This window comes from Echiichthys vipera (assembly GCF_963691815.1).
Source record: "Echiichthys vipera genome assembly, chromosome: 15".
NCBI lineage: Eukaryota > Metazoa > Chordata > Actinopteri > Perciformes > Trachinidae > Echiichthys > Echiichthys vipera.
This window is the reverse complement of record NC_139840.1, coordinates 6,251,096-6,272,688: the sequence shown is the minus strand read 5'-3', so window position 1 is coordinate 6,272,688 and position 21,593 is coordinate 6,251,096. Positions and strand designations below refer to the sequence as shown.

General features: G+C 41.0%; 1 protein-coding gene across 4 annotated transcripts in view; it reads left to right on the top strand.

Moving 5' to 3' along the window:
- The first annotated feature begins 6,892 nt into the window (after positions 1-6,892).
- Positions 6,893-21,593, top strand: part of LOC310957589 (supervillin-like) — a 49,448-nt gene continuing 34,747 nt past the window's right edge. For 3 of the 4 annotated variants that reach the window (XM_083928217.1, XM_083928216.1, XM_083928218.1), the window contains exons 1-6: positions 15,553-15,842; positions 18,866-18,929; positions 19,909-20,000; positions 20,107-20,164; positions 20,277-20,425; positions 20,527-21,352. In XM_083928217.1, coding sequence (XP_083784343.1) covers positions 15,782-15,842; positions 18,866-18,929; positions 19,909-20,000; positions 20,107-20,164; positions 20,277-20,425; positions 20,527-21,352 — 1,250 coding nt within the window. In that variant the 5' untranslated portion in view covers positions 15,553-15,781. Of the gene's footprint in view, positions 7,380-15,552; positions 15,843-18,865; positions 18,930-19,908; positions 20,001-20,106; positions 20,165-20,276; positions 20,426-20,526; positions 21,353-21,593 lie in introns of those variants that run through there. The other variant, XM_083928219.1, reaches the window with a different exon arrangement.

The following is a 21,593-nucleotide window of genomic DNA, read 5'->3' as shown; positions in this document are numbered from 1 at the left end:
TATGGGCGCTTAACAGAGGGTGGGTGCTTTACTCCATGATATATATATATATATATATATGTTCATACGTCTGTATCGCAAAGAGACAACATTTCACGGAAAACTTATTTTTGTTATCATCGAATTGTTAATCAGTTTGCATAATGTACAAAATAAAGTATATTTTAAATATTTTAAGAGATATTTTGTATTTAACCATGAAATTTTATTTCTCAACACTTATATCAAGCTGAAAGTATCATATGTCGGTATAGTATCACACTGAGAGTATACATAATTTTCTAGTGCTTTAAAATCTATCAGAGTGATATAAGTAGGGGTGGCCCTGTGGTGTGCCTTGATCACACTATTTGGTTTCAGTAAGTGATAGGGTTCATCATTGCCAGTGTTGACGTGATGGAAACGTTCTGATTGTGCCATGATTTCCTATTTGATAGTGCTTTTTCACACGCTAACAGAGTCAACGTTGAACGCTCATTGTGATATTTGATACATCAATCCATCTCAGCTGTATATCCTATGTTGTTGGTCAGACACGGCCTGTGTGTTATTTTTGTCTTTGTATGTCTTCCAATTTGAGTCATGTATTGTTCTGTTGTTGGTTCCTCGAAAACTTGTTTAGAAATAAAATTGGTAATTTTTTTTTCTTTTCCTTCTTTCATCCTCTCTTTCTTCTTTCCCTCCTCGTCCTGACTTCCTCTTTTCTCCCTTTGTTTCTTTCAATCCACAGTGTGCTCGTTTTATGTCAAATGTTCTGCCGCCCCTAACACTTATTGCACTAAAGGAAACAATGCAGTGTGCTACTTTGGCTAAAAACCACGAATTTGCAAATAGTATGAAAAGAGTTTTTTTTTTAAATACGCAAAATTTTAATAAATTTAAAATCGGTACTCAAAGCCTAAATTGTGTCCTTGTGGATAAAAACGAGTTTGCAGTTACGTGATTTTTCCCACAACACTAGCGCTGCATTGGTGTAACGTATCAACGGACTTGTAGTAAACCATCACTGTTCAATCACTCACCAGGTACCACTTAATTGTTATGTAGCATTTTACAGTTGTAGCATTTTATCAACTCAGAACTTTGTCTCGGTATTTCAAACATTTCTTGTAAATTTGGAATAATCATGTCGCCTTATTATGTGTGCATTACATTATACTCCAGGCAATGCCAAATATTAACCTACTAAGCACTGTTTCATACCATAGGTTTTTACGGAAAAAATACTGTTCTGCCATCACTCTGGCTGCAGAGGTACAGTAGCATTGTGGATAGTTCCTGCTCTTCATGCCGTTTATCTGTAGAAACATTGAATCAAAACTGTGAACTTAAATATAACACAAAAAGCTGAACTTTAAAAAGTACAGGATGAGATTCAGTGTTTCAAGACAAGCCCATACAGCATCACAGGGAGGACAAGCTGGCACGCCCATAATTACTGACACATTTCATTTTCAATCCATTTTAAGGACTGAAAGGCTTTGCCTCAGTCTTGTGTGTAAACTGCCCCTAACAACATTTAAATAGCTATTTCAGTACATACGCCCCCCCCACCCCCCCAATAATTGGCATGTCAGGTACACTTGAACATAGTGTCATTTGACTTTTTGTACTGCAGGTTACGTGCAACATGAAGTGATTATGCACACTTGTAATATTTTCTATTTTCATATGAGATTTAAGTGCTTTTTGTACTCACTGACATCTTTTTTTCTTCCTTGCATGAAATGCAAGAGAGAGGAGGAAAAATGTTTTTCATAAAGTATATTTGCATTTGGTACTCCAATAGTAAATCCAGTGGGCAAACATTATGTTTCATAATTTAATTTACAAAACTATGCCAAGTATTTAAAAGCTATTTTTAGAGTAATAAAAAAGAGAACTCATTCATTTCTTTCTTTAAGACATGCCTTTATCTTTGTACCTATAAATATGAGCATAATCCATAGTCATATGATTGTGCTACTGTTGTATGATACTGCAGTCTGATTCATAAATAAACGATTTGCATGAAAGTTGTGTTTGTGATCAATCAAGGGGTTTGCCCAGGATTTGTTTCATGTAATGTACGAGGTTTACACATCCACTGGGTAAAACAATACTTTTGTTATTCCATGTCAAATATTTTAGAAATGTGCAACGTCCTCTCTCTAAAAGGCATTTTGTGTATGGGAAGGACACAAGGAAGTAAATCTAAACAGCAGCTGGAATGCCGTAACAATTGCTCTCATATAGCATAAATATTTCTTTTCAAATTAAACTCCTGTTGACCTTTATTCTGAAAGTGATATTAAGGCGATATAAAAAAGGGGCGTATGTGTGTTTTCACACATGCACTTGTGTACAGGCAATTTAAGCCCAATTACCCTACCAGACTGTCACACTGAGCTCCACTTGCTCCATCAAAGCGTTGGCAAAGACAATACTTGAGCAGAACCTTGTAAAAACCTCCCAGCATGCTCTCTGAGGCTTGGATGGCGTCCATCCTCTGCGTGCCATCTTTTCCTAAAAGGAGAGTGAGAAGGCTGATTAGTACTTCCTTTGATGTGATACTTTATTGATCCCTATATAAAGTAGGTACCTTTTTTTAATACTAGCATCCCACTGCTCTGCTCTAAGGCACATTGGCAAGTGCTCGAGACAGCAGGGGGCTAAGAAGGAGGAGGGGGTCATGTACTAGCATAACATTATAGGTTGCCACTTACATGTAGTTTGTCAGTGGTAGTGAGCATATTTAACCCTCCTGTTATCCTTAGGGTCAATTTGACCCCATTTAATGTTTAACATCTCTAAATAATGACATTTTTTTGCTTTTTATTTATGACTTTTCCTAATTTTTGTGGGGACAACTCATAAAAAACCTAAAATTGGCATGATTATATATATTGTTTTATTGTTCACATTGTACATGTACTTGTGTTCGGTGTTCCTTTGGGTCAATTTGATAATCTGGATGATTTAATCATTATTATTATTGTCTATTTTACAATTCAAATATTATATGAGGTCAAATTCATGCTACTGTCGTTGATAACGGCCGTTACTTTCCTTCCAGATGTTACAAATAACACAAAATAGCACTTAAAATAACAGACTTACTTTAAAACACACAGGCAGAAATCCCTCCATGCAATTTAAGATCAGTAAGTATATATAGTATATTTCATTCTGTTAAATAAATACATAAAGTACCCGACTTTACTTGAGTCACAAATTGATTATGATCATTTTCGAGATGTTTAAATTGCTACGGTCAAATTGACCCCAAGAATAAATGGTGTTAGTAAAATTTGAGGGCAACAGGAGGGTAAAGAAACAATGTTTTACAAAGCGATGTCTACATAAACATGAAAAGGTATTTTTTAAATGTATATTCACAGATAAATCCCCCAAAAATAAAACTTAGAAGAAGTCAAGCAACTCACTTTGAATGGAGACTGATCAGATATAGTGATAAAAACATAATAAAGCCGACTTATTGAGACATTATGAAGCTATGACTGCATCACAACATAAATGTTCTATTTAAATGATACTTTATTCATATGCACTGTCATATAATATCCATATAATGTGATTAATAATATGTATGTAGACACACCTGTTCACAGTAATTGTATGACTGGCCCCTGGGACCACATGCTGAGAGTAACTATGATTGCTAATTGAATTATTATTTTCATCAGCTATCAAGTTAATTTTAAATAAATGTTCTGAACATTTCTATTTTTAATAAAATACATGTTTTCATAATCACTGCATCAGCCCCAGTTGTCTGTTAGTTAGCCTGTTAGCACCTAAGTTCACTGCTTTAGTCATTGTGCTTCATTTGGACCTGCTGTCTTATAATAATATACCTCCGTAAGTGACAGTGAAGAGGCTTTCATTCAGCACAGTTACACATTTCACAACTTTAAATAATAATATACCTCCGTAAGTGACAGTGAAGAGGCTTTCATTCAGCACACTTACACATTTCACAACTTTAAAGGGTGAGTTGTATTTCGCATGCTAACGTTAGATACAGCTAGCTAGTTAACTGTTGCATTTAAGGTGAGCTAGTTGGGCTAACAGTGCTGTAACTGACGGTTAGGCTCGTAGATAACAACGTTATATAGCTACATAAGTGGGTTAAGCTAGCTTTGTTGTGTCGTGTTGTGCTCTTACCTTTTTGCTAACCTTAAAGCAGAACAGGTTTTCTTATTTAAAAATATATATAGTTTCCAGTTTGCCATAGAAAGCAGGTTAAAGTAAGTAAGTAAGGCAGTTTACAAGTGTTACATTTTCACTTTAAAAAAACAAAACACATTAATTAGGACACCACCTTTTACTTTGATAATGTCAACTATCACTATACTGTTTCTGCTACAAGATAATGCTACTTACTTTAACTACAACTAACAGTTACTGCTATTGGGCGGCAGTAGCTCAGTCCATAGGTGACTTAGCTGGGAACCGAAGGGCTGCTGGTTCAAGTCCCTGTGTGGACCATGTATGGAGCGTGGACTGGTGGCTGGAGAGGTGCCAGTTCATCTCCTGGGCACTGCTGAGATACTGTTGAGCAAAGCACCGAACCCCTAACTGCTCTGGTTACTGCCAGCCCCCTCGCTCTAACATCTCTCCTTAATTGCATGTATAGGTCCTGTCTGTGCATGTGTGTGTGTGTAACATGATAAATAATAAGAGTGAAAAAATTCAATTTCCCCGTTTTCCCACTCTGCTTCTAATACTGCAGTTTACCTTGCATGGGTCCAGACCTTAGGTTGCTCCCCTCCACCTACAGTTTTTCCCAAAATGGTGTTTAGTTTAATTCCAAAGTCAAATATCAACCATTTAAATATGTTTTGTTTGTTGAGTTATTGTGATACAGTCTCACTCAGCATCACACATGAGGTTATGCAACTGTCTGTGTTTTCTAATGTTCAAGTAATTAGAAAATACCCCTTTTCACTGTGGATGTATTGTGTCCACTGCCACTGTTCTTCAGAGCTCACTGCCATTAATCTCCAGCTGCCCCTCCACCACAGCTGCCTCAAGTCTCCAAGCTGGGCCACTGTAAGTAAACTACATATCTGTCATGCACACTTGCACTACTGTCATGCGTGCTCGCCTCTGTTGCTCGGGGAATAACTAACTCGATTAATGGCACAGCGACAGTTGTCCTCCTTGAACACAGACTGCATTCTCGAATGTACCACAACCTATAAAGAAGATTACACTTAAAGTAGTAGATTACTTCTTGCATTTAAATGTGTCTGTTAGGTTAATTGATTACTCTAAGAATTGCCCTTAGGTGTGAATGGTTGTCTGTCTCTGTTCGTCTCTATGTGCCCTGTGATAGACTGCCGTCCTGTCCAGGGTGTACCCCGCCTCACGCCCGATGTCAGCTGGGATCGGCTCCAGCCCCCCGCAACCCCGACCCCGGGATAAGCGGTTGAAGATGAATGAATGAATGAATGTTGCAAAAGACCTATAGTAGAAATAATGAGACACGCAAGGGACTGGATGTGGTGTTATGTACTTACAGTATGTCCACAAGATGGAGCCAAATTATTATAGTACAATACCAAACATCTAAACTGACCCTGCTTCTCTTCCACCCGAGGACGTGAAGGCATACCACACCTTTGCCCATTTATTCTAGTCCACTAGATAAAGCATACATATTGTCACTTTGGCACGTGCAGTATGTATGCATGTTTTTTACCTAACCAGATATGCTCTCACCCATGTGAAAATTAATGTCCCTACTTAAAGGTGGAGTGTGCAACTTGAATTAAGTGAATATCTTCTCATGGTCCATTAGCTGTCTGTTCTCTGTGTGTGTGTGTGTGTGTGTGTGTGCTGAAAATAATGTAGTGTTAATGCACAGCCCTGAATCTGTAAATGGGAAGCAAACACCTCCGACCGAGCCACGCAACACTCTCCCAACAAACAGCCACAGGCTCCGCGTTCATGCTCTTGCAAAGGATGGGTGAAAGGCCATGGATGTATGAGAGGAAGGCAGACGGAGCGGGAGGGATGGTAAAAAAAAGGGGCGTTGATGGGAGGGGGTGTATTTGTTTGGGTGTTGAGTATCAACAATCTTTCTCCAGAATAGCAGACTCTACCTTTGACGTTGACTCTATAAACACCCTTTTTTTTACACCGACTATTGTAAGGATTTTGTTGACTTTATCACCTACTTCTTCAAATTATTGTATTATTTTTTTCTGATATAAAATGTTTAGAAAACTGTTTGCGTGCTGCATTCGCATTTCTAACAACTGTTGCATGGCTTGTCGTAAACACGTGCACCAGCACAGAAGAGATCGTCTTTAGTGTGACTCACAGCTGTACCTCTGCAAGGATTATGGTCATAAGGCATTCAATCGTCAAGTGGAGATACTGCAGATTGAAGCTCAACTCTGTAGTTTGTGTCAGCTTTGGTCTTTAAAACCACACAGTGCTATGTTTACAAAGCTGTTTTACCAGAAATGTTCATTTTAATCCTACACTTGAATACATATTAACTGTACATATTTGGCTGAAATGAATACAAAAGTAAATATAACACATGTAAAGCTAATGTGCAGATGAACCATGCATTGTGTGCGTAAGACCCCAGTGTTGTAGTACAGCAGCCTCTGCACAGCCTGGATCCCACTGTGCTGCTGGATTGTAGTTTAACAGCTGATTCGATCCCCCTGCGCTGGGAGCCCGACGCTTCCTGGCTATTTATGGCAGATGCTCCTCTATCAAGGCCGCTCTCTTCAGCCCATACATGGTTGCTGTGGGATGAGGTTACCACGCCGATTTTGGCACGCACTCCCCAAACCCTTTGGAAGCAGTGTTGTGTCACCTCTCACTGTTCAGTCTAAACTATCAGACCAGGGTCCCAAACCTGGTGTACGAGAATGGATATATTAAGAACCACAGATCTGACTTTTGGAATAGTTTGAAGAACCACTTATTGTTGGAGTATCAGTCCGTTCTAGCACCCCTCTTTTGTATTGTTCCTCAGCTTCATCCCTCTCTCCCTCTTGTGCATACCACACTCCCTCTCGTTCTCTCTCCCTTCTTCTCTTTCTTCTTTACTCGGCTGTTCTTAGACTGATTTATTTGGTCCGGGGCAGCAGAGCAAGTGGGAAAGCACCAGGCTATATTTGTCGTCTGCTGAGGTTGGACCTGCTTCATAGTGGATGACTTTGGATGCTCTGTTTGGGTTTACCTGCTCACACCTGCACCTCCTGCCTCCCCAGCACCTGCTCTGCTCTGAATAAGGAACAAGGGAGAGCCTTTGTTTGGTAGTTTAAAATCCCAGAACTCTACTTTCTGCATAAATTAACTTCACCTGTGAAGAGTTTCTCTCAGTCCCTTATTTTTGGAGCTAAAACATTGTAAGTATTGTTTTCTCTTTCTTAGTTTGATCTCCTGCATGTTATGATATACTGTATTTATACACAGTATATACAAAGATGTATATTAGGTCAACAAGCGAGCAGATAGTTATTTTATGATGAATCTGACAACCTTTCCCGATTCAGCTTTTTGCTGAGTTGCAAATTGTAGACTCTCAGGTGTATGCTAAATCAATAAAAGGATGTTTGATCATGATGTTAGGCTGTTAACACAACTTGTCGTCTGGCAGATAATCAAAACATTTACTGAATGAGAACAAGAGATTTAAATGCACAGACGTTGCATCACACCTGACCTGCTTTTGCTTTCTGTCAGTTTGATTGCCCACCAGCCTTTGGTTGTTTTTTTTTATACATTCTGGTGTACAAGTAGGTAATAGCCGATGCATGTTGTAAACCAATCAGACATTCAATCCATTGCATCCATTTTATGTTGAAATAGGTCACTTTAGGTCACAGTCAGAATGAAAATCACTATATTTATTTATTTTTATCATATTGCTGCAGAATCAAAGTTTTGTACCCATTGAAGTGTATTTAAGATGGGGAAACTCATTTAGTATTGCTCTCTATTATCTTAGATGCAAACTTTGGTTCAAAAGTCAAAGCGCGTGACTGGAGTCTGGTTTAAATTTTCTTCCCTGGAGCAATGAATGTAGTGTCCCAACCAAGCCTCCTGTTGTTGCTTTGGGCTGTCTCAAGTAACCACATGGGTATTAGCATTCCAACCTCCAGCTTATGGCTGCATGCTGGTATGTGTGTGCAGCTGATGTGTCAGATATGTGTTGGGCTGGTATGTTGTTCCAACAACGTCTGGGCGTCATTTCTCCACAGTTTTGTTTTTATAGTGTGTGTGTGTGTGTGTGTGTGTGTGTGTGTGTGTGTGTGTGTGTGTGTGTGTGTGTGTGTGTGTGTGTGTGTGTGTGTGTGTGTGTGTGTGTGTGTGTGTGTGTGTGTGTTTGTGCGACTCCATATGGCAGTTGCTTGGTGTTCTGCACCTGCTGCACCCGTCAAAATGAACAGACAGGTTTATTGGCCGGCCCCATGATTGACCCACTGGGTTAGGTTCATCAACATAAAACAATACAGATCTCCAAATGCTGTAGATACATTTGCGTCATCATACAGCTACATGCATGAAATCGGATAAGATATATATGTACAAATGCATATAAACTTTGCTATGTCTTCTCGTTTGCACTTCAATTCAGTTCAATTCAATTTTATTTATAGTGCCAAATCAAATCAAAAGTTATCTCAGGACACTTTACAGAGCAGGTTTAGACCACACTCTATGACTTCTAAGCTTCTTTGTTGGTCAGCAAATGATTGCAAGAACAAAAAAGCTTTATACAAAGTTTAATGTATGATTCAACTTTATAAAACAGATTCTGGCACTTTTTACTCTTGGCAATGGTGAAATACAGCTGCTCGTTTATGTCGTTGTTGGTGTTTGCAGGATGACAACGTCACATTTATTCACATTGTCATTTATTTTCTAAGGAAATAGCCGCAAGTAATGTTAATACCATCCTTTTAACTCTCTAACTGACCACTAGGTGAGTCGACTACTACTGTAGCTACTGTATTATGTGGTGACTGTGGTATCTCAGCGCTGTTTCTGGTCAAAAGGGTTATCTGTACACATCTGTACATTTGTGCTTTGGTGACAGAATGCGCAGCAAAAGGCATTAAATAATTCTGCTACGTCACGAGTGAGCAATACCAACCATAGTGAACAAAAGACTGGCTCGCCTACTCCCCTCACTCTCTGATGTGTCGTCTGGTGTTTCCCATGATCCCCCTGGAAGTTAGGGCACCTAGAGGGGTTAAAGGTGATATGACGTAATTGACAGGTCAACAAATAAAATGCACTTTGTATGAAATTAAAGATTCTCTGGGTGCGAACAGTGTTGGAAACATTTGGGATAATGTGATTACATAACTCAACAAAATATATAACATAGGTCTACTCGTTTTTAGACATTTTAACACAGCAATGATACAGTACCTCTAAAGGAGAAACTGTCATGACAAAACTGACTCCAGTACACATACACAGACCTTCCTTTGTATTTGTATTCAACAGGTGTGTGACCTGTTGAATTTAGTCTCATGCACCAGTTAATTTGTAGCTTACACTCAGCACCCTGCTGTCTGCTGTCGGCAGAGAGCTATCCACAGACTCCTGCTGGCCTGCTAACATGCTGGCCTCTGAATGTATCACTGCTGTTTTGGTTACATGTGACCCGAATCAGTGATGATGGCCAGTGGCCACAACACCTAAATGGATCCTGTACAACTGACGACGATCTGTTTCTTGTATGTTATTGCATCATTTTATGTGTGCTTTTACTTACATATAGGAACATGCCTTATTATAATAAGTAGTACTTGGACTTTCTGGATGTTCACGAGATATTTCAGTTGAAAGGAAATGCAGTCAGTTAAGGTCTCCTTTTGAAAAGCAACTAACACACTGGGAAGTAAGGTGTCACAGCAGGTTGCGTACATGGCATATGAGCACATGTAAATGTATGTAAATGTGCTGTGCATAAATGGCGGTAACGGTAAATTGGTATTGTTTGGATAGCTTAAGAATCAATTTTGTATATGATGGTCCATTTTAGAGCTGCTGGGATAAAAACAAGGGTGGATTTACCATAGTATTGTATTCCTGTAAACAGCTGTACACCTGAATGTCTCAGAGCATTAAGGTACTTGGGCATGGATTATAATCAGTGCCATGGCTTATGTCACATATTGTCTTCTCTCTCTCTCATCTTAATTTTTGGTGTAGCTGAAAGTAGAAAAGCTGCGGACCCTGCAGTGATTCTGAAACATTACAGGACTAAGCATTGTGTCACATTGAACGCATGCATCGGTGTGGTTCTTTTGTCTTCTCATGAGTTGCCTTAAGTTCCATCATCATGTTACAAAATGTGATGATGTTCGTGGATGACGTTCGTTTAAGAAAAGACAGCCAAATCTTCAAGTAACCATTTCTGGTATGAAATCCTCCTCTTCCTCCTCCTCCTTCACTCTCTCTCTCACTCTGCCTCTCTTTCATCCCCCCCCCACCCCCTCTCTCTCCTGCTCTGTGTAAGAGTTGTCGAACTTCTTAAGTGTCTCTCCTCAGCACCAGGCTTTGTGCTCATTGATATCCATATAAGAGCAGAGCAGGCAGATTTCTGTTGCCATGTGTCAGGCAGAGTTGATGCAAGGCAGCAGAGAGGAACGCGGATCTGGATCTAAAGAGAGAACGGCCACAGTAAATGTTTAAGGGAGGAGGACGGTTCCTGCTCTGCTGCCTCAGGCTCTCACTTGACCCATGTATTTATGTGTGTGTGAGAGAATTCGGATCATCTCCTTCTTCTGCATGTGTGTGTGTGTGTATGTGTGTGTGTGTGTGTGTGTGTGTGCGCGTGCGCGTGCGTGTGTGTGTGTGTGTGTGTGTGTGTGTGTGTGTGTGTGTGTGTGTGTGTGTGTGTGTGTGTGTGTGTGTGTGTGTGTGTGTGTGTGTGTGTGTGTGTGTGTGTGTGTAATTTGTACAAGTTAACCTAAACAGAGAAAGTTTCTTCCAATAAAGGCAGGCCAGCTTGGAGCGAGGTGTCTGCTACTGGCTAAAGTTCAAAGAAGCTGCTAAATTAATGATAATTGTCCTAATAAATAGAGTCCCACTTTGCTATTCTTAACACAGGAAGCCATTTTATTTATTGTTAAAAACACAGGCAAGAAGTTGTAGTTAGTATGAGTAGTAGTAGCTACGTGCAGTATGGTATGATTTGGAATACGGACATGCTCCTTTAAGAACAAATGGAGGTTTGAATGCACACGTTCAACACACAAATGAGCAAGTATAACTCTCCTCTGAGGAGGACTTTGAAAGAAAATGAATACTGTCGAAAAGAAAAATATCACTACCTCCAGCTTTAGTAGCAGCACTTGTTTGTGTAGTGAACAGGTTGTGTGGGGGGAGACAGAGGTGTTACTCTGGTCACAGTTAAGCTTTCTGAATATTGTACATCACAGTTACACTAATGAGTTGTCTCATTTATCCATTATTAGAGATGGGATTTGATAAGATTTTATGCCAATGCCAGTATCTTTTCCGCATCGGTCTGTTTCTTTATAAATTCCCTTGACTGATTCCCGATTCATTTTCTGTGGAAAAAAAGTAGAAAGGTCTTTCAGTGTATTGCTGCCGTTTCCACCCTTACTTGAAATGCTAATTTTACAGACATTACAAGCTGCACTGTTGTCACCTTTAGTTGTGTAATGAAGCCAAGCTTTGGACTGTTTCTTCCTCTCCGCCATGACTCCTTCTTGTTTTTTTCAGCAGAGTAGCCACATGAGTTTGACGTCATTGTTTTTGCGACGCACAGCTGTCAAAAAAACATGCATTGCAGCATTGCTAAAATTAATTGATAAGCTTTGAGGCATACAATTCCAGTTCCTATTTCAATGTGTTACCGATTCTCCACTGGAACTGGTTCTTGATTCCCATCCCTATCCATTATCCTCACCTGGCACTGTCAAAATACATTACATTACATATTGATGACAGTCTATTGTTTGTGATGATAATATATTATTCAAAATAACATGACTATGTTCATTGTAAAGTTGTTGTTCAAGTGTGTGCAATAACTGCAGGGTGTCCAGTGTTAATGTGAATATTAACCTGAATATGATTAATATCGTGGTTATCTGGTTCATTTGAAAAATGCCCAAAATGGCCAAACTACTCTCTCCGGATAGAAATTGTTTAACTAAGTGGCTGGTGAAGTGGTGTAAGTTTACTTTACTGTTTTGATTGACATTTATTGCACTGATGACGGTCATTGTGTGAAAGTTGATGACTTGTTTTTGTGAGTTCAACCATGGCTTTAGTTGTGTCCTGTTAAAACCGAAGTCTGCTCAAGTCCAGCCGATCATAACGTAGATCACAGAAAGCCTTGAGCTCAGTAAAGCTCAGGCTGCATTAACACAGACTGAAACAAAGGATCATGTGATTTCCATAGGAAAAAGCCTGTATGACCAGTGTGCCACTGAGCTCCTCAGCTTAAAGTTTGATTAGCAGAGAGATGCTTTGATGTTGAGTCACACACCTCGTGGTGTGTACATGTTGTCCTGGGTGTTAAGTTTTATTGACTGATTTGTACATCCTGTGTTGCAAGATGAAATAGTTGAGCCAGGTTTCATATTTTTTATGTGTCTAAAGAGAACGAGTGGTTTTATTGGTGCAACTCCTAACATGTCAAGATCAGAAAACAACTCCTCGTCAGATAGAGCCCACAGCTGAATTGATGATCATTGAGGCAATGGTAATGATCAGGCTGCAGGAGTTTCACCATGCAGTATGTTATTCTACATTTAAAAAGGAAAGTGGTAGTGTTTTTAATGAAAAACCTTTATTGTCACAGTGTGATTTTATTAACTTTCCCTTTCCCATGAGGAAGAAAAAGCCTCAGTTTGGGTGAGGATGATTAATATTATTTCATTCAAACTATGACCTTTACTATTTATGTATTGTACATACAAGGTTTGAGAATGTATAAAACAGCAGGGGAAAGTTGCATATTTTGAAAGTGCGAGTCTTAAAGGGCTTTTAAAGACATCAAACCTCAAAATTAAATTGCTAATTCGTCAACAAATGATTGTAAACTTGGACTGTGAAGGAGGGCTGCAAATCCAGATCTTATACCTGTGTTCTGGTCCTGATGATGACACAAATTCCCGTGCTGTCATCAACTGGCTCAACTATAGTCAATCTCAGTTTGGTTACTTGGAAGGTTTTAAGTATTATGCCGTACCACAGTGTGGTTTACTTCTAAGAAAAGCTTTATGAATGACATGTGGCCTGTTTTGAAAGAGCGACAGAGAATGTATCATGTTTGTTGCTGGCGTTGAAGGGTGGGTAAACAGAGAGATAAAAAGTGAGATTGGAGAGATATAGGTGAAGAAGGGAATAGAATAAAACAAATGAAACCAAAAAAAATGCAAGAAAGAAAGGAGAGAAAAGGAGATGACAAATGAGAGGGAGTTGGAGGAGCCAGAGGAACGGGCAAGATGGATGGCAAGGATGACAAATCTGGGAGATGAAAGAGAGAAGAGAGTGGGAAAGAAAACAAGGAGGCGTGGAGACGGTCCCCTGGTAAACACGGCAGGCCGGCTGACAGGGTGACCCCTCTCTCCAAGGCAGCCACTCACAACACATGTTGCCTTATTAGGGGCGTCTACAGGGAGCAGAGGCGAACAAGATGGGGGGAGTTTGTGTGTAAGGGTGAGAATAAGCAGCAGACAGAGGAGACAAGTGTGCAAGTGAGTAAGACTTAGTCCAAAAGTGTGTGACAAGAGTAAAAGAAGGGTTTTTAGATTAACATGAAGTTCGTTCATCTGTCCACAGTGCCACAGGGCCCACAGTAGATCGCACAGTCATAATACACATCAAATCGAATCTTTCCTCGTGTCGGAGGTTATACTGTAAATGCTAGTGTTTATTTATACTAATAGATCTCTGGTTGCCAGTACAGAGAGAATCAGAATGAACAATTGGCAGAGTGATGATGATTTGGGGGAATTATTTAGTGTACGGAGCTCAACTCAACCTTGGTGAGCAGCAACACAATCTACATTAAAGTATAGGATTTATTTTTAACCAAGATTTAAAACTCTTTATAATGATGATGCATTTTTCTTCTTCTAGGGAGTGCTTCCTCTAAGGGCTAACGTATCTGTAAATGTTTTGCCTACATCTGTGTGATGCAAAACTTAGTAAACATATATTTTGGTGTTTAGAAAGACAATTCTTGACCCAAGACCCTTTAAAGTCCTCCTCCAGGCACATTTTAAAGTATGTAAAAAATACTCTGCTAGGATTTCTATTTTGTTTATTGTGGTTTTCCTACAAAACAGTAAGAAACACCTCTGAAAAGGGGGCTGGAAGCACATCTACTTTTCTCCCTCATTCAGAAATTCTGGATCTGGAGCCCCACCCACCACCTCTGCCATCATTACGTAATGCCCTAGCCACAAGTTGTCTGGGATGGGTTCTTTGCCTGTCTGAATCAAGAATTTAGAGACTGTCATTGGTACGTGGCAGCTTCGTGGCAGAAATGCTCAGCCGTGGTGTTGACTTCTCATTTCGCTCATTATGTGTGGTTGTAGCATTTAAAAAACACCATATAAGTGAATGGATTCAGAGTTGTCAGTCAAGATTTCATACTTTTGTAAACAGCTGGTGATGGTTATTGGTAATTCATTTAAAAATATCAACATTTAATGTCAGGTAGAGACTTTTACGCCCCCTCCTGACTGACTTTAACCGCCACCACCAACTCTCATACTCACCTCACACTAGCTGATGTGGTGACACAGACAAGTGTGCTTTATCGTCCATGAGATGAGATTGCGTCTGCACCCACTCTGTGTGATTGTGTCTGTACTTCTGAGTGTGATACCAAGTTAAAGCTTGTATTAATTATACTTTGTTTGTGCATGCAGTACTGTAGAGAGCGAGGAGGTAGAGAGACTCCGTAAAGTTTCAGTCATTTTTATAAGATTTTTGAACAACATTGTCAGTAATCCTCGCTAGTTGTGTTGCGTTTAATGAGAAAAGATTAGACTATTGCAGGGAATTATGAATAATGCTCTACTGCATTGCATATGACAGCTTAATAAAGCCATTCGTATTGGCTGAACTGGCTTTCAGACAAAGCTGTCAGTAAAAACCATACAACCATGATAAGTAATATTCCCCGTGGCACACTGCATTTTGTGATCCGGTGGGCTCCATCTGCATTTAAAAACACATTAAATCATCTGACAGCTTGATAATGATTTTTATATGAATGCGATATCTGGCTTTAGTTTTTGGAAGTTTGATGGCACCTGGCTGAAGCATGTCTCATGAGTGCGTGTGTTAAGGACACCATCTGACTTACAGTAGCCCCAGACTCCATACCACCCCCTGCTGCCCTGGCACCTTCCTCCAATCCTGTCGCAGAGTTTTTATCATCAAGGCTAATTTCTGCCTGTAATCTGATTAGGGCTCTGAGCTGCTTTAGCACCCTGCTGCGTTGTCTCTCTCTCTCAGCTCCCTCGCATGCACACACACACTGACACAGACACACACATCCTGTATGACAGCCGGTCTGTGTAGGCTGTAGCTTGCTGTGTTACAGGGGCAGTCACTCCGCTGTGGCTGTATGCTTGTCTGTGTGTGTGTGGTTGGGTCACCACATCCATCCCTACCTGTCTGCTTGCTGGTAGCAGCCTTCGCCTCCAACGCTGCCACTCCTGCTATCTGCCACTGTCACTACCTCTGTGACCGGAGGGGAGTTTAGCAGAAGAGCATCCTTCTGTTCTTCTCCCTAAACATGTTTCGAAACCCATGGATCTCTAGTTACCATGTGAACCATGAGCAGCCAGGTGGCCAAGGTAAGGCCTTTGAAAGGGGAAGGCTTGGTCTGGCTATAGGATGACTTGCTTAACCCACCTCAATACCCTTAATTCTTCTGACTGCTTGGGGGACTTTGCTAATGCAACTTAGCTCCTTACTGAGATAAACGACAGTTCGGTGGCTGTCACTGTAGTAGGCAGGGGGATTGGACTTGGCAAGAGGCTGTGAGGTTTCCTGGTTGACTCCTTGTTTTTTCCTATGTTTGCTTGGTGGAGGAGGATTCATGACGTGTGTAAGAGGTATTCATCGCTGTGTAATAAGTTTAAGAATTTGGGGATATTACGAAATGTTTAAAAGTGTATGTGTTTCTGTGGGCATGATTTTTAGCATCAGGCTGCTTAGAACGAATGTGTGGTTGAGCGAACCATTTTTACTACACTTGTTAACATTTGGTGCTGTGTATTCAACAGGTGTATGCTGCTATGTGCTATGTTATGTTTTTTTCCCGTTTCCTCCTGTCTGGTGTTCTACCATGTCAGTGTATTCTATCATTGCCTGCTGATGAGGCTGAGGCGGGCTGTTCATGTACCACCAGCAACGTTTCTTAATATTGTGTGCAAGGCCCAGTTCACTCAGGAAGTCTATTTTGCACCTCTGAATATTTATAGAAAATCCCTCTCCTCACCGCGCTCACTTTTGGACAGTCAGCAGCTTAAGCTGCTCTCTGGCGCTGTCAACCTTGAGTCTTGTGCTGCTTGTTTTGTTGACAACCTGCAGGCGTTTCCAAGGACGCAGACTGACTAATGTACTAGGGACTTTCCAGACAGATGAGTAGACAGATACATCTACACAAGAAAAATCTTAAATCATTGTGGATTTAAGACAAAATTACCCAGAGATATGGTCCCACTTGTGTGTAAATCTGACTTGTGTCATCCACTACATCAAAAGCTTTTGAGTTTCACCAGGTCACTACACAAAACACTGAGAAGCCCTTGAACTTGATGAGCTTCATGATTCTACTTCAACCACCACAACCACTTACTTCCACAATGTCTGTCCTGCGAAACGTTCCGTACCGCACAGCCACGCTGTCTTTGGAGGCCAAAATAGTCCGGAGGTGTTCTGGAGGCGTCTGGAGCAGTAACACGATCCGTCTCCTATACTGAGATACAACTTTACAACATGCTGCTGTTGCTGTGACGTGAGAGTGAGAGGGGCAACTATCAGCTGGGAACTGGATGTGAACTTTCCCAGTAACCTTTTTACACAAGTGACTCATACCGAGGGTGGAAATGTCCTGTCAAAACCAAACGGCACACTGTTGCTTCTCTTAGTTAACTTTTCAGTTGCATAAAAGACATTTATTTATAAGCTGAGGTTTGTCAAACACCTGTTGTTTTGTGGACACCATGCAGTATCATGAGAGTATACAGTGCATTTACTTTTTGCATGGGTAGCCTGAGTGGGAATCAAATCACTAGGAGGGACAGTACTGGGTGTTCTGATCAAAAAATAACACAGTATTAAACAAACACGACGGGCTGCGTCACTGAGGACATCTTTAAGGACAATGAAATAAGATTCAGGAGGTCCAGTTTGGTTAATACATCCATGAGTTTAAAGGCTTATCTGATGCTGAAACACTTCACAGTTACAACACTTATGATACTTATAGATAGGACTTTACAACCCTGGAGAGTTATCGCTGCAACAATCAACGCTGCAATATATCTTCCATCTTTACAATCTGTAATCAGTAGAATTACACAGCTCAGGAAGAGCAGTCAAAGTAGTTTTTTTGCCAACCAGCTGAAATTCTACTCTCTTCAACCAATCCATATCTCAATGGTGGGAAATTAGTTTGAAATGAACCGAAAGGAAAAAGTGCACTCAATACACAGTGTTTTTTTCTGATTATTAATAGGTGTGCTGCATATTTAATCAATATTATAAACGTCTAGCCCCATTGTATTTTACATGCAGATCGGTCTGGTAACTTGTGGCAGAGAAAATTCGGAAAAGGTTGCCTAAGCGACCGAACCAATCAGGGTTGGTTTTGAGGCGGCTCGAAGTGTGACGCAATGAGAAGCGACAGTTCAGTGTCAATAACAGTGGCTTCTGTGGATGAGATGAGCGCAGCTATCGAGCAAGCCGCACGCTAACGCTTTTTTCTCTTAAATCATTCTGTTGGAATATGGACCGGGCACCTGAAATTGTGCCTTTATCCGTAAATTCACATTACACAAACAACAAATATCCTTTACAGACATGTTTACTTTCTGAGCTTTGTTGATCTGATTGGTTGATTTGGCCTGTCTATCACCACCTATGTTGGTGATAGACAGATGATTTATCCAATCAGCAACCAGTATTTCCGTCCCTTCCTAAAAGATCTCAAACCGAGAGTTCCCAAATCAATGCAAATCAGTCTATCTGGCGAAGTCAGTTAATAAACTGCAGCAGTGTGACGAGGTGCTGAGCGTCCTTTTTCCTGAAAACCATTGGTTAAAACACTGCACAAGCAGAATTGTACTTGAGAGTCATTATTTGTATTGCTGTGATCAAATTTCCCTGCCTACCCTAGATCCGCAGTGCTAAGTTCATGCTGCCACAAGCGTTTTGTGGCACTTCTACCTCCTCCTGTCATTGTGACAGTGACAACATCAGCAGCGGGCTGGAGTATGCACAGACAGCTGACAACTGAAAACACAGCACACATGCTTTTATCGATACTTTCGTGAGTGACAGGAAGGGTATTAATGCACAATGTCTGCTCGATATTCTCAGAGGAATAGTTACCCCTTTAAAAAGTATGAAAAAAAGAATGATGAGCCGAACGGAAACTCATCATTACATATCTGAATGCTGTCTTAACAGTTGTACTATGATCCATCAATCCAAAAAGTGAGCTATTTTACAATGTAGATCTACTGCACAGTTCATTTTTACCAGGATAACATGTTCCAATACTACCAATATCAGTACAGAAATATGGGATATGTAAAAAGTGTGTTTTCTTTGTTGTTCCAGTTTGACTGAGTCTTATCTTTCTTTTTAGAATTTGCATCTAAAGCTCGCACCAAGCTCTGCAGCTCAGCCTCATTGCCAACAGAAGCCTTAAGGTGAGTTTTTTGCAGTCACCAAGCAGTAGTGGAGCTACACAAATAGCATATTCTGTTCTCTAAGAGTATTTACATGTGTGTCAATTTTGCTCAGTCATCAAGATAGGGATATGTAAGGATATAGGTTTAACGACAGTAGAGCGCTTTAGCTTATGCACAGTAAGCATTTAAAGCTGGAGATGCCTGGAACAGCTTATCCTAAGGCACTTTTTGTTCACATGACATTACAGCTATATTACCTCCTTCAGAAAGACTTTGCACACAGCCCCCTTTTTGCACTAGTTAACATTGTTTCCTCTGGTTCTTTAGCCATCTGGCACAAAAATTCACAACCTTTTGATCAATGTGAACGTACAGTAAACAAGCTGTTTTAACTTTAATCTTATCTACTAACCAGTACAGTTAGTTGATACAAACTGAAGACAACATGCCTCACCAGTTCAGTCTTCTGTAGTTGGGAAATGAGAATTACAAACTGTACGCCTCTGTTAAAAGAATTGATTGCGAATGTTCTGGAAAGAAAAAAAGGTGAATTTATTTATCCTGGCTTGTGTGACTGGTTGACTATGACATGTAAAGACATTAAGAGAAGACCTTGGTTGTCTGTTTCCACTTGGAGGAGGGGCAGGGCTTTATGACCTATTTCTTAAGCTGGATCCTGTTGGAAGTGGCACCAGCTGAGTTTCACCTTTACCTGCCATCACACTTTTTAAGACAAGGCGTTTTAAGCAGAGTTGTGGAAACTATTGAATGTCAGCATTTTATCTGAACAAGTTGTAGAGCAATATAGGTTTGCTACTTTCAGCATCACCCCTGTGCATCTCTTTTATCACTGAGTACATTCAAATAAAGAAGCTGCTCATCCTCCAATAATTACTGTTTACTGTTGGGAGGGAAGCCATTCTAGTCAACTACTTTAAATAAAGTTGAAAACAAGTTTCATCTTGATAACAACAAGTTTGTGACTCTGTTGTTTCAGTTTTCAGAGTGACTTCTCCTTGGGTGACAAGACCACCTTGGTCAAGAGCATTTCAGATACAGATGCCAAACTTCTGGCCGTGCTTCCCAAGGGTGTGCATTGTTTCTAACCACACACATTAACTCAAAATAAATCGAATAGTTTGTTACTTTTGACATTTTTATGATACTACATTTACATTTTCTTTCTAATCTTCAGTTTCAGAGCTGAAGAAATACTTTGAGGGACCTGTCACAACCGATTTAGGAATGAACAGGTATCTCCAGGGCTCACTACACTGCATTGTCACATAAACATATCTAAATATTTTCATAAAAACTTAGCTTAAAAGCTGCCGACCTTTACCCTCCGGCTTTTGTCTCTGGCAGGAAAGAGAGGATAGCCCGGCGTCTGGAGGGGATGGAAAGTGAGGCTCCACCTGTGCTGGTGCCTGGTGGTTTGGTAGCCAACAGAATGCTAGAGGAGGATCCTCCGCGGTACACCCGCGCCTCAGATCCCTGTGAACCTTGTGTGATGGGTAAGCATTACATTAACTCCCACGTGACATGAATGTGGCATACTTGTGGGAAGTCAAAGACTGTTGTTGATAAAATGGAGTATTTCCAATATTTACCACAGTGAGGCGCTACAGTCGAGAGGAGTTGGAGGCACCCCGGAAGCAGCAGGTCAAAAGTGGGGTTGGCAGCAGCCGCCCAGAGCCTATGGTGGTGTATGTTGACCCAGTATCATTATCCACCTCCTCCACGCCCACATCTGGCCCACAGACGGACTCCACCAGCCTCAGTTCCAAGGCTGAACGCATCGCCCGCTACAAAGCCGAGCGCCGGCGTCAGCTGTCAGAGCGTTATGGAATCCTCCTGGATCAGGAGGCGGACATCGATTACACACCACGCTACCGTTCCCGGCGTGATACAGACACCTCTGACCGGAAAATGACTGCCAGGCGAGAAAGAGACAGACAGGAAGCTGAGGAACAAGGACGGGAGCCCAGGGTGCCATATCGCTCTGGAGTGGGCAGGGTTTACATGAGGACTCACCCAGATCCTGCCCCTGTTCCCACCTCCAGCCGTGCCCACTCAAACCAAGCCCCTCCCCCCACACAAGAAAGACAGAAAAGACTTTTGGAGCGGGAAAGAGCGTTGAACATGGAGAACTACCGGCGTGGTGGGGCTCAAGAGCACTCAGTGACTTCTAGAACCAGAACTCAGGAGCAACATCTGCCTCAGCAGCAGCCCCAGCAGCTGCAGCAGCAACACCCCAAACAACACCAGGACGGTGCCCATCAGGAGCCAAGCCCCGCCTCCACCAAGGATTACAGCATCACAGCGGTGCCCAGCTCCCCTCGCACTGCCCGCCGGAACTCCCTGCCCTCGACTCGCTACGGCATCTCACCTGGGGATTTGTTCATAGAGCAGCAGGCCCAGAGCATCCTTAATAGGCAGGGGTGAGTTCATAAGAAACGGGTTACAGCATTCAGAAAATACATTAACTGATACCGACCACTTAACATACTTCAAGAAATGGGTCTGATACAGTAAATAACTCTAACTCAAGATGTGATATTACAAATATAGTCCCAAATTTTGAACTTGCATACCTGATTTTGGGCTACTTTATTTCCTTTGAAGAAAAAAAATGAATACACCTTTAAAATCTATCATGACTCAAGAATTAAGACACATCTA